Genomic DNA, 13036 nt, shown 5'->3' on the forward strand with positions numbered 1-13036 from the left:
AAGATGGAGAAGGGTCCCCGTCGTTGGTTTAAGGTGAGTGAAGCTCCCCCCCGTATACTTACCTGTGCTGGAACCCCCAGTTTAGGCAGGCAAGTGCCCCAAGCTTCCTGAAGCTTCAGTGTTGGTGGCCCCCGACGCCAGTAGCCTAACTCTCGCCAGGCAGCCAGTGAGGCACAGCAGCACCCCCTCCCCCCCCCCTGTTTTCACTCGACACGTGTAGGGGCGGAGGAATGCGTGTGAGCGGCTCATGTTGTCTTCGAATCAAAAACACATTGGCGTTTTAGATGGCATTCTCCACGAAAATCAAGAAGAAGACGTTGGAAACATAGGAAGTAGGCGCGTTCTGGAACACAGGCAGAATACAATGCTTTTCTAATGCTATATATAAACCGAGTATTATACAAACCACCAACACCAGGCGTTATATCTGCCTTTAACCGTGGTCTTCGTCTAACTCCAATACCAGCGTGTCATATATACCCTGCCTTCCAAAACTCCTTATTACAAGAATGGACACCAGCCAATGTACATGGCCGCGAGGTTCCTGGGGTCGACTGCCTGCTTGATCAACTCCTCTACCTGCCCCTCGACACCCAGCGGGATGGGATCGGGACCCATTAGTCCCCTAACCTTCCGCTTGATGCTGTCAACAACAAGCTGCGGTTGCATCCGCGGCGCCCCATCTGATCTGCGACTCGTCTTCTTCTCCTTCTGCAGATCTAACGTAGGGTCATAGATGAACGCCTCGAGAATTGTCATCAGCGTCTCCTCTTGTTGTCGTAAAATTCCTAGCGTCAACTCGCTGCAATGCCGGAAAGGACCTTCGTATCCGTAAATGCCCATCGCCGCCACCATGTTGTGCGTCAGTCGGAAGGGCACCCTCTCTGGCTGAGCAAACGTCAAACCCTTATCAAACAGGCAGTTGAAGTCAACGTGGAAAATGCCACCGTTGTCCCGTTCGAGAAGTACGTTCTCGCCATGTCGGTCGCCCAGTCCGAGAATCGTACCAACCATCGACATGACAGCGCAGGAACGAGTATACTTGAGCCGCGCTGAGAACCAGGCCGAGGGATGGGGGAAACGCTGGACGAACCAATGCTGCAATACGGGCGGAAAAGTTCCCAGTACACCCTCGGTGAAAATTTTGATATTGTTCGGCCCAGTCACCGCCTCAGCCATCATCCGCTTGATTTGGTTGTAGTCGGGGTGGACCGAACGAGCCTTGTACTGATCCAGGAGAATTTCTCGCAGCGTCTTCAAGCCGTCTACCCACTCAATGATACCGCACTCCTCGTTCAACGGCACCACAGCATACGTCTTGATGTAGAGTTGACGCCTACTAGCCTCCGGATCACGCTTGAGTGAACGGTTGATCATGCCGTTGAACTCCATTAGACGCTGATCCGTTCGCAAGTCATCCTTCGGCTTGATCATCAACATGTAGTTCTTGCCATCCGTTCCGCGACATGTCAATCTTCTTGGTTTGGCTAGAGATCCGAGGACAAGGACCTCGTCCAGGAAGGAATCGATGGTAATGACATCCTGAGAGAATGCTTTGTGTTTCTTGACGTTGTCCGTCAACGTCGGCAAGGTAGCTGTCAGGCATGATTCGATAGGTACCACCAAGGGACAAGGGGTGCATTTGTGGTTGAAGTTCAGGTCCCGCGTGATGCTCGCCACCGTCGTTCTGTTGCTCTGGAAGTCTCCGTTGTTGCAGGCCAACAAAAGCTGCTCTGCAAGTTTCTCGCCCATTCTGAGAAGCTGCTTGAGGTCGTAACTACTACCTTCCACTTTCCTCGATATCCCCTTCAGCGCCTGTAGAATATGCTGGCCTCTCACTCTGCGCTCCGAGGCTTGTCTTGTGGTCATGAGACCAAATAAGCCCCATAAAGCTTGTCGGGGATGAGACTCCACGACCTTGGTAACAATGCGCGTCAGCCGCTCGAATACGTTCTGGTTCTGGTGAGCAATTCTAGCCACAACCTGCGGGAGTGCTGTGTAAAACATGTAAGCAGGAAGGCGAGCGATGTATTTATCGAGGAAGGCGTGAAGAAGATTGAGTTGCTCCGTTCGCCTCTTATGAAGCTCGCGAGACAGCGAGACCTTGCCTTCCGGGGCCTTGTCTACTTGCGCCGCCAGTTCGAGCCATAGTGTCAGTATCCTAGGCAAGGTCTGGTAAAGATACTTGGTGCCGTAATTCAAAGACCGAAGGTAGTTTTCGATAACTAGCCTGGCGATCTCACCTTGGACGTATGAGTCACTCTGTTCGTCCAGTTTGAGTGCCTTTTCTGTTTCCAGAAGCTTTTTGTAGTAGCGTCCCAGATAGTAATGGCCCTTTTCCCAAGCCGAATTTGTTTTGGGGGGCTGTTGATACTTGACGCGCAGAGCGGCATTGTTTGTTTGACCAGCGGCGTCCAACCACTTGGCTAACATGAGTTGTGCTCTGGCTGTCAGAAGTCTTTGTTGTGCGTCCAGTCCACGAAGGGAAGAAGTGCTGTTGGTCTGTGTCATGAAATTATTTGACTCAATGGCACCCTGCAAGACTTGAATAGCCTTGCGGGTGTGGCCATCCTTCCATAGTAGCCTGGCATTCTCAATGACTGCTGCGTCATCCCCAAGCTGAGAAGCGTGGAGGACAGCGTTGAAGGATTGATGCATGGAATTCGCCTTCCTGGCCAGCCGAGCGCTTGAAAGCCATGACGAGGAAATGTCGAGATCGGAAAACTTGGGACTAAAAACCATTAGAACAGGCTTTTGACAAAAAGCAAAGACAAACGTACCGTGAAATTTCCATGGCGGCTCTGCGGATGCCGAGGAGATACTGTTTGTCGTTGACGTACGCTCCAAGAACCTCGAGTCGTCGATCGAGCGTGGTCAGCACCTCCTGGCGTGCTCCGTCCTCCGCAGCTTGCGTGCCTGCAATAATCTCCAAATCGGTGAGTACATGACATCGGAGCCTCAATTCGTGACAGGCTTGTAAAGAGGATGTGGCCGAATAAGTCATTGCTGAGGCGATCTTGTCTCTCATGCTCTGCAGCATTTGAGGGAAGTCGCCTCCTTCGCCGCCTCCCTGACGCAAATAGTTAAACAGCCTTGCAACACTGACGTTGAAGTCTTCCAAAGGACTGCCGTGGAACCTGCCTGTATACTTTGACAGCGTGTCCCACCTGCGTGTGGCCCAAGCTGCCTCGACTGCGTAAGGCACAATCTTGTTCTCTGTCGACGGATCGGTCTGCATGCCTTCTACGTAGTTGAGTAGCACATCTGCGCCTGTTAGCTTCGTGACTCTCACAAGGATCACTCTGTAACGCACCATGCTGACCAGACTGCTTCAAACAATTGAGCAGATCCACCTGAACATCAATGTTACTGGGCTCCTCCGCCAGCTTGATCTCATACCAGGTTTGAGCGGCGGTATATCTCCCAGCTTTCTTGTGACTGAGGATTTGTTGATTGATGTCCAGAACATGAAGGTGAGCTGAAATGCCCTCCAGTCCATCAGGCTCATCAATCTGGGTGTAGATCTCCTGCAGTTGTTCAAGGAGTAGCGTCCTTTGCTTCGGGTCGCTTTGCTCAACTTCCATCTGCTGGGCATGTTGCTCAAGGTGGAATAAAGCCCGTGGGTATTCTCTACAGTCCATTGCTCGCTGAGAAATAAGTACTGGCGGGATCGTGCTCAGCAATTCCTCCACCCGAGCGATGGCCGGCAAATCACTGTCGGATTTACGCCTGGCATTCTTCTCTTGGAGCCACCTGCTCGCATAGTCAAGAACCCGGAAAACAGCCTCCCACTAATCAGTTCAAAAATTCCACAGTGACCTTTTGCAGTTACTTACCTCACAATAGAGCTTCATATCCTCCCGTTCCGAGTAGGGGGCATCCTCGGCAGGTTGGTGTTGAAGGATGCTGACTAGCTCTCCAATGACATTGTCACGCTCCTTCCGCGTGCTCCTATTGCCTATCATGACATGGAGGACCAAGTAAGGTAGAAGAAACTCTGCCACAGCAAGATCCTTCACCCGGATGGTACGGCCTAATGGCTCAAATATGAGATCTGCATGTCCGTTTTGCCCCTTGCGTAAGAGATCTATGCTGAACGACCGCATCCAATTTCCATAAGGCTTCCCTGGTCGGAAGATGGGATACTCAACTGGAGCCACAACGACAGCCATCAAGATATATTTGGAAGTCAGGAACGGCGTCAAGATTTCGCGGATGCTTTCTGGCAGCGCCAGCCATTTCCTGTAGATTGCAGCTCCGTCTCTCATGCCAGTCTTTTGCATGGCACACGCCGCTTTCACATCAACCCTGTCTAAGAGTTCTTGCATGGCGAAAGACAGGAAGCCTTGTAGTTTTGTGTCCGTCGTGGACAGGAAGGCCTTGACCAGAATTTGCTCCAGGATGAACAACACGAAATCGGTGGTCTCGTCTGCGTTCTCAAAGTTGTTCAAAATCACCATTGATTTCTGCTCCCGGACAGCCTCGACTCTGTTAGAGTCAAGGCATCCGACCAGACCGATGCACTGGGTACAAAGACTGGCTATATCAAGCTGCAGAGTACTGTACTTTGATGCGCAGTCGAGTAAGGCACGTAGGAGCGTAGATACCACGGAATCCGGTTGCTGTCCGATCGCTGACGTTTGAAGATATCCTCCGCTTTGTTTGAGATATGTCACAAGTTCGGTCAGGGCTTGGAGCACAACACCAGAGTTCTCATGAGACACGCGTTCTGCGAAGATGGCAAACGCGGTTCTACTGGCGATGGGCTGCTGTCGCCGTAGTTCTTGGAGCTCTGCCTCGACATCCGCAAGCTCCGTGATGTGCGCCAACGACGGCAGTTTCCAGATGTTGTCAACAATAACCAAGTTGAACTGTTTCAAAAGTGTAGAAACCAGATCTTTGGCCATAACCCTTGTTCTTCCATTGAAGAGTGGCCAGTAATGATTTATGATGAAGAAGGTCGTCTCAAGCAAGACCTCAACATCTTCTACCTCGAGGTAGGTAACAAGTACAGCCCAGCAGGAAAAGGCTTCTTCTCGCAGCTCATCTTGGGCAAGAGCAGACAGCAAGCATGCAGAAATCTGAGAGAGTTAGCGCCGAAAAGCAACAATGGGAATTTACCAACACACCTGTGGTCGTGCAATCCGCACGTACGCCTTGCACAGTCTGATCATCTCCTCCATGGCACGAATGCAGCGCCTTTGTTCCTCGGGATGCGGACATACCAGGGGCATATCGTTGATTACATCCGCTAGCCTGGCCATCAAACCTAGAATGTATGACTGAAGAAACCGGCCAACAACATTTCCTTTCCTTGGCCTGGGCTCCTTGTTTGCGACCATGATGATAGTGCACATTGATGTAAGGGCGTCAATAATCTTCATACCAGTCAGCAACTGTACCATATACACAGAGACAGAGATGTAGCTTACCCGAGTCTTACGAGCCTCGTCTGCTTCACCCGCAGCTTTAAGCAGCTCGAGAACAATGCTCACAACCTCACTTTGCATCAGCTCGACAAAGCTCGAGGACTTCATGTGAGGTGAGACTTCGCTGAGCCTTGACATGACGAATTCCTCGATGTCCGGTACCTCTTGTACCAGTAGCAACGCATAAATGCCTCCAGCATTAGCGCCGTCTATGATCGGGACCCAGATGTCCTTTTCCCCACGTGCTTCAGCAATCTTCTGTATGACGTCCTTCTTCTTCATCAGCACCAGCCATGGCATAGCATGGCTTTGAATAAGCAGAAGAAACTCGTTCACTGAGATTTGCATGAGCTCGGCAAGAGAACGGCTGATCTGCGGTCGAGCCACCATATCCTTGACAGCAAAATACGCTAGGTTTCTCCAGAAAGGTTCGAACAAACGGCGCGGTGTAACATTTAGGGCAGCAGCCAGGTTCAGAATCTACGTTTTTGTTAGCTGCTTTTATTATGCTTGTCGTTCAGAGGACATACTTCGCTGAAGGCGCACGACGATACGAGGTTGTTTCTGCTTCCCAGGTATTCTAGCAGCTGATGCAATACTAGATTAAGCTCGTTCCCAGTTACGACCCTGAATCCTCGTCAGTGACAGACTCTGGAATGATGCCGACCATGCTGATGCCTACCGTCCAAGTTGGCCCCAAGCCAATACCCCCGTCTCGTGAAAAATTACTGCGTCCTTTTCGGAAGCGGATTTGAGAAGGCTAAGCGCATTCTTCCGGTTTCGACGTACAACTTCTGAATCTATCTTGTTGGAACCGGACTCTTTTAGGAATAAAGCCAAGGCTCGTCTGCGGAAATCTGGTTAGCTATGGAAAAGGGGGCGCGTATGACGGTAATACCCTGAAGCAATACGCAGCTCTCTGATGGAGCTATGCAAACTCTGAAGACACCATTGTCCAAGCGGCGAGGTCTCGAGGTCGAACAACTCAAGATCATCGGTGTGGTTGATAATCCTCCTCAAAGCTATCATAGCAGCCACTCTTGGTCGCCTGGACTTTTTGAACTCGTCCAAATTAATGAGCTTTGTGAAAATGAACTGGGCTTCCTTCTTCTTCGTACCATCAAGAGCCTTTGGTCTTTCAGGTCCTTGGACTCCCTGGTCGCAAGAAGCGCATAGCAACCTCTTGCTCTGGGGAATCATGCCGTCCACCGGCAAGATCCTATCGGCCGCACAACAGATACGTGAAAGAAGTTCAATGGCTAGGCATTGGCTCTCCACATCTATTTCTGGAAAAGCGGCTCTAAGACATGTCAGCTTCGGTGTTGCGCTCGCAAAGGCGTAGTTACTTACAAGAAATTCTCATGAAGCTCTCCAGGTGAATCATCAGTCCCAAGGGCTTCGTTGAGTTTCAATTCTAAACTTGCGAGCTCATCGAGTTCTTTCAATACTTTTCTCCGCTTTGATTCAGGCTCCACATCCTCAGAAGTGTCGTCTGTGAGACCCAGGCGTTCAACAAGTTGACGTAGTTCAGGGTCGGCGAAGTGAGCTGGCTGAGTATCACGGGCGAGACTCGCTGGTGCCACTGGCGCCGAAGCCTGTTTCAAGACCCGAATGGAACGCTTGAAGTGTTAGCTGGGCGGCCGGTATGGGGAGGATCAACGTACAGAAAAGTCGTTTGATTCCCCTAATGCGGGAACTTCAATACAGAGCAACTCCAGCGGCAACACAATTTTAGGTGCCACTAGTCTACCAATTTCTCGATCTATCAAGGATGCTTGGGCAAGTCGAAGGAGGGCTATAGAGAGGGTTTTCCTCGTGATTTGACTCAAGTCATCTATGCCTGCAATCTCGTCCGGACGTGCTGCAAGCTCAGCGCAGAGCAATGGTAGACAAGTGTATGCTTTATGCAGCACCAAAGCTTTCTTCCTAGTCGACGGTCTGTCCGGGAGCAGATAAAGGGCAAGTTTTAGCAAATCGGCTCTTGTAGTTGGCACAACGGCCTGCCATGTGTTCTGCACAGCACGAAGGGAGAGCAAGGAATCGAGCAGCCATGGCCGCAGCTCAAGGAATGATAACCGAGAAGCGAAACTCGTATTTTTAGCAATCGAAGGATGCGCAAGAATTGATATTATAGCGACTGCTTGACGCGCTGCTTGCGAAACTTGCGGGACATGATATGTAGTCTGTTGTACGAAAAGAGTGCCAGGTTTTCCCAGCAATACCTCAAGTGCACCGGCAGGAGGGAGGTTCATGTCTAAAGAAACATCTCTTCCAGATGCGTTAGGCGACATTTCTTGGAGGCAGGACAGCAGGGCTAAGGCTGTTAGTCGAAGTGGAAGACTTGGACATCACGCGAAGAGCAACTCACCATTGCTTGTTTCCCGGAGGTACATCACCACAGAGGAGAGCAGAGACCACATCGATCCCGTGCGCATGATCACTAGGAGAAGAAACTGGAAGAACTCTTCTATTGCCGGAGTGAGCTCGAGGCAACGAGCATGGCCAAGCAACCTCATGACCTTGGGAATGACCCATATCCAAAGCGGTTCCTCCCCGCGAAACACAAACTGCTTCCCGTCCGTGGTATAGTTCAAGACATTTGGGGTCTCCTCAATTGTGACCTTCAAAAAGTTTATCGCCTTCAGCGCCTCGTTGCGTAGGTGGTTTCGGTCGGCAAAGACATCGTCGAGCTTGATCCCTTCAAGTACGACACGGGCATAGACGTAGATGAGCATATGGTTATGCTCCATCCGCTCTTCCGACGTGCGCAGCAGCTCAGGTTTATTCTTTACTTTCTCTATGACGGCAAAAAGCCGCTTCAGCTCGGCATTCTCATCGGATCGCGTGGATTTCGTCGAGGCGGAGATGTTTTCGACAAGCTGGGCGGCTAATGTGGAGGGGGGCGGCGCGTTGGCAGCTGCGCCAGCAGGCTTGCCGTGGAGCTGCTCTGCGGCCATGATCTTGTCTGCATCGTATGGTGGACAAGAGAAGCTTCGTGTGCAACGGACGAGGCAGGGCAAACTCGGACTCGTTTTAGGGGGGGTGTGGCGGCCCTATGCAAAATGCGCCTCGACGACGTAGAGTCGAAAGCTCGACGCGACGGTGGGGGTGGGATGCCTGGAGCGTGGCGCACTGTACGCGGGATCACGTGCTCAATTAACGGCTCTGTGTAAGCAAATATGGCCCGGGCTTTCTCTGGGCAGAGCCAGACCCTTTGCGGCAGATGCGCCTCAGGATGACCGTCCATCTCACTGACAGAAATTCAATTAATCGCGTCAACTCTCTACCACTAGATTTCCACAAGAAACTCGGCCTTTCTCCTCACATTGATTGACTGTAAATCTCTGTTGATTTGTAATCTTGATTGCTTTTCACAACATCAGCTGACTGCACAGCCAAGAAAGTGACGCCGCCCATCTTTCACAACCCATGAATGAAGCCTTCCTATCTCGGTCTAGCAGACACAGATGTGCAACGGTTAAAGGAGAATTGTTTCTAGGTTTTGCTGACACTCAATTCCCATCCTATGTTGATATTTAACTCATTCTGAGTTCGTGGGGTGAGACATTTATTCTATTGGTATCCAAACGTTCGTGTGTAAGAGACTGTGATTGTATATCAAAAGGCAGAGCTGCCTACATACTTGACCAAAAGATAATATGCCCTCAACGCTGCCAGCCCCAGGCTCTTCAAGTCAAACAGCATTGAACGACGAATTGCTGCACTCATCGAACCCCTCACAGCACCACAGTAGCCAACACCCAAACTCACTGAAACAAAACAACACAGAATACGAGAGCCTCCTACCTCCGCTACTAGACCCCGAAAACCTAACAGGCACAACTTCCCGTAATGTATCTCGAACAAAGGGCGTTGCGGTCATCGTCGCCCTTGCGGGCGTCAACTTCCTCAACACAATGGGCTCAGGGATCCTCATCGCCGCTCTCCCGCGAATCGCCTCGGATGTAGGCCTCTCTGAGAACCTCGCCCTGTGGCCAGCGGCCGTGTATTCCCTAGCAGCGGGCTGTCTCCTGCTCATATTCGGTGCCGTCGCCGACGTCGTCGGGGCGAAGATCATGTGGCTAACGGGAAGCTTTCTCTACGCCGTTTTCACGGTGGCCGTCGGGCTGGCCAGAACGGGTCTCCAGCTGGTCTTCTTCCGTACGGTGCTGGGCATCTCTATAGCGATGTGTCTACCAACAGCCATGAGCTTCATCACGAGTACTTTCCCCAGGGGAACCTGGCGAAACGTCGCCTTCTCAATGAACGGTATCGGCTTCCCTTTAGGATATGCCCTCGGTCTGGTTGTGGGCGGTATCTTCGTGGATACTGCCGGGTGGAGATGGGGTTACTACGTTATGGCAACGATAAACATCTGCCTCTGGGCGGCTGCGATATGGTCTCTGCCGTCGGTTCATCAGCAATCAGAGAAGAAATGGACCCGCCGTCTAACTGAGGATATTGACTGGATTGGGGCCCTGATCATCAGCACCGCTCTGGGGTTGTTGTTGTATGTGCTAGCCATGGCAACTCAATCCTACACCAACCTCAGCAATGCTTCCAACATTGTCCTCCTGGTAGCTGTAGTGGCTTTGTTGGCTTCTTTTCCCGTTTGGATGGATGTCCAGGTCAAAAAGAACCGTCCAGCACTCATACCTAACCACTTGTGGCAGAACACATCCTTCACTTCCATCTGTGTAGGTGCCCCTAAGCCGCTCGTACGACGGAAATCTCGGCCTCTAATCTAACGACAGGTCTCAATATTCCTCAGCTGGGCTGCGCTGAACTCTATTCAATACTTTATCATGCTATAGTAGGTACCATGTGATTATTATACGAGAAGGTGCAACTCTAAGCCCGATCATAGTTTCCAAGAAGTCCAAAACGTATCCGCGCTGCAAAGCTCACTCCGATTCCTGCCTCACATTATCGTAGGCACCGCAGTTAACACAGCATGCGCGTGGCTCGTCGCCAAAGTCAAAGTCCAAACGCTGAGCGGCGTGTCAGCAATTATTACAGTGGTCGCGCCGCTCCTCATGGCCACGGTCGACATTGATGGCGACTACTGGCACGCGCCCTTCTGGGCCCTAGCTCTATCGCCGGTCAGCGCAGATGGTGAGTCCTCCCTACTCAGGGGTTCAAAATGACAACGGCGAGACTAACGAGCAGCGAAACGCAGCCCTCTTTACCATCTCAAATCTAATCATATCCGATGCCTTTCCGGCAGATGTGCAGTCCCTTGCCGGCGGCGTCTTCGCTGAGGTTGGACAGATCGGCAACGCGGTGGGCCTGGCCGTAACGGCGGCCATCGCGGCCTCCGTGACGGCACACTCGGACGCCGATGCCAGGGAGGCACGCATGGAAGGCTACCGCGCCGGATTCTGGACCATTCTGGCCACAACGATTGCCGTTGTTGTCATCACCTTCTGGGGGCTGAGGGAGGGCGGTACGGTTGGGGAGGGGGAGGAAGACTAAGAGATGACATGGCTGTTGGAACTGCTAAACTGTACCGGCGGTCTTGGCCGGTGGGGTTTTATGGCAAAGCGCCGTTGCCGCTGTTGTAGTTCTGGGATATCTTGGAGGTCGAGGGTGTCATTGTGATGCGCCCCATGAAACAGAGAGATTGGTGATGGCGACAATATACGGCTTAGTAGGTATCATAACGACGAGTCCCCTTTGCCGCCGTTGCTGTAAGCCATGGTTGAGGCTGGCCACAATACGGCTGAAGAACGTGTAAGCCTAGTCTAGCTTGCAAGATACACTTCAACTTTTCCAGTCGCATGGATCGCATGATGCGGCTGTTACGATTAAGCACGGCGTAACCGAACCAAAGCCCCGTTTCGATCTGATGTTGATCCAGCGGCAGGGTTTGGCATTCGGACGGCGTCTTCGGACGACAAGCCCAGAAATAACGTCAACCGATGTCAGCTTGGGCACGGACAGAAAATGAGTTGTCTCGGCACTACCACTTAGTAGAAACCAACGACGAGCCTTGGCGATGACTATCAAAGAGAACGAGGTCGTCGCCTATCTCTTCGTCATATCGCATCTCACAAGGTCAAAGTCTCCATTTCGAGACCCTGCGAATCCATGGGGCACTCGGATATTCTGATGGAACTTTGTGCGGATGGCAGATGCCGATTGCCTTGTTACAACTGGGGATGCTGACGACATGCTGACACTACCAAGACCCCGAAACCCCATCAAACAGCCCCATCAGAATTGTTACTGCCTCTTTTTCTGACGGTAGTGTAAATACGGGCCTCTACTGCATTGGTGATCCCCACGATTGCATATCTCCCGTGGCCTGGGATGATTTTAAGCTGAAAAGAAATCTTATGGCGACGCCCCTCTCAAAACGGCAGCCAGATCGATCTCCCAACGAGTTTTACCACTTGGCGGTTTACAAAGCGCCGATCCAGCCTGCTTTTTCTACCAAGTTGGGCCAGCAAGTCCTAAAAGAGCTGAGTATGTAGCGAATACAGCACTACACTCTCCTCGCAATCGATGATCAGTTGGAGAAACCCTGGGCATGTATGCATACACTACACGTCCGAGGCCCAGGCCTGTCTCGGGGTTGCTAGAGGCGTTCAGAGGTGGTCTTGTGAGAGTGGTCTTGTGTCGTGTGCTCGTGTGCCACATTGAGGGCCCGGTGTTCAAGCCACATTTCTTTCATGATGGCACCCAAGGTTGCCAAGAGGGCAGTAGAAGAGGGCAGCGAGCGTATGGGCTGCATTTGTGGATGTAGCGCAGGGGAGCATTTCTGTGGCTGCGGAGACCATCGACGGCTATCCGGATTGGAGGTAGTCTAGGTTCACATGTTCTAAAGGGTTGTTTGGCACAGGTTCACAGGTCTGCCGAGCGAAGTCCACTTTGGTTTCTGCGCGTCAGCATCATCTCGTTCCACGTTCGGGAATAGCATGAAGCAGGCGAAACGAGGTGGCGGTTCGGGAACCCATCTGGGGAGAAATAGAGTAGTGAGAAAGAAGGGGGAAATGATGATCGGAATTTGTCGCAGGCAAGCAGGTTTTGGATTATCGGTGTAGGGCTGCTGGGGAGAATTGTTCGTCATAGTGGATAGGCGGGCTTACACGTAGTGGCTGCAGGGAGAAGCAGAACTGGGGTGTTAGTAGGGAAGGCCTCAGACCTTTGAGGCCTCGTCGTGGCAATATTGATCTTGGACTTGGGAATAATTAAGAGGTGAGTAGCTAGGTTTGCGTACGTACATCGTAGGCGACTTGCAGGCTGGTGAGGTTGTTGGTTAGTGGCCGCGTTTCCCGGTTGCCCATGTCGAGTTGATCAAAGTGATACTTTAAAGTACTGACTTGGGGTTTAGGGGGAAATAGCGAACTAGAGTGGCCAGGCAGGTTCGTTGGCGCCATGGTGGGGTAGGGGCGGGGAATGAGTAACGTGCGGGCACTGGGCACTGCACACAGCACCTCATTATTTTGCCGTCTCATCACATTCTCGCATGCTGTCGACGTGGGGTTGGGGATGGATGCGCACGGTTGTGGTATGAGTACACTACTTACCCGTACTAAGGTAACTAAGGTGGTAGTTAGGTAGTTTGGGTTGGGTGATGACAGTGATAGGACTACGTAGTTGTT

The 13036-nt window shown here is 51.7% G+C and overlaps 2 protein-coding genes across 2 annotated transcripts; one reads left to right on the top strand and one right to left on the bottom strand.

Annotated features, from left to right (window-relative positions):
- Window positions 1-501: 501 nt before the first annotated feature.
- On the bottom strand, window positions 502-8386 carry CTRU02_207479 (protein kinase Rad3 (phosphatidylinositol 3); the record flags this gene model as incomplete). Its single annotated transcript, XM_070204900.1, has 12 exons — window positions 502-2731; window positions 2781-3264; window positions 3314-3791; window positions 3837-5081; window positions 5130-5378; window positions 5433-5909; window positions 5960-6056; window positions 6112-6276; window positions 6328-6729; window positions 6780-7048; window positions 7094-7743; window positions 7798-8386. The coding sequence occupies 12 exons, from the start codon at window positions 8384-8386 to the stop codon at window positions 502-504; spliced, it is 7335 nt and encodes a 2444-aa protein (XP_070061433.1).
- Window positions 8387-9088: 702 nt separating this feature from the next.
- On the top strand, window positions 9089-10904 carry CTRU02_207480 (uncharacterized protein; the record flags this gene model as incomplete). The annotated part of the gene is made up of 4 exons (XM_036719130.2): window positions 9089-10126; window positions 10184-10242; window positions 10297-10544; window positions 10609-10904. 4 exons carry the CDS (start codon window positions 9089-9091, stop codon window positions 10902-10904), a joined length of 1641 nt encoding a protein of 546 aa, XP_036588837.2.
- Window positions 10905-13036: the final 2132 nt, after the last annotated feature.

The sequence above is a fragment of the Colletotrichum truncatum genome (genome assembly GCF_014235925.2).
Source record: "Colletotrichum truncatum strain CMES1059 chromosome Unknown Contig_0004, whole genome shotgun sequence".
Classification (NCBI taxonomy): Eukaryota; Fungi; Ascomycota; class Sordariomycetes; order Glomerellales; family Glomerellaceae; genus Colletotrichum; species Colletotrichum truncatum.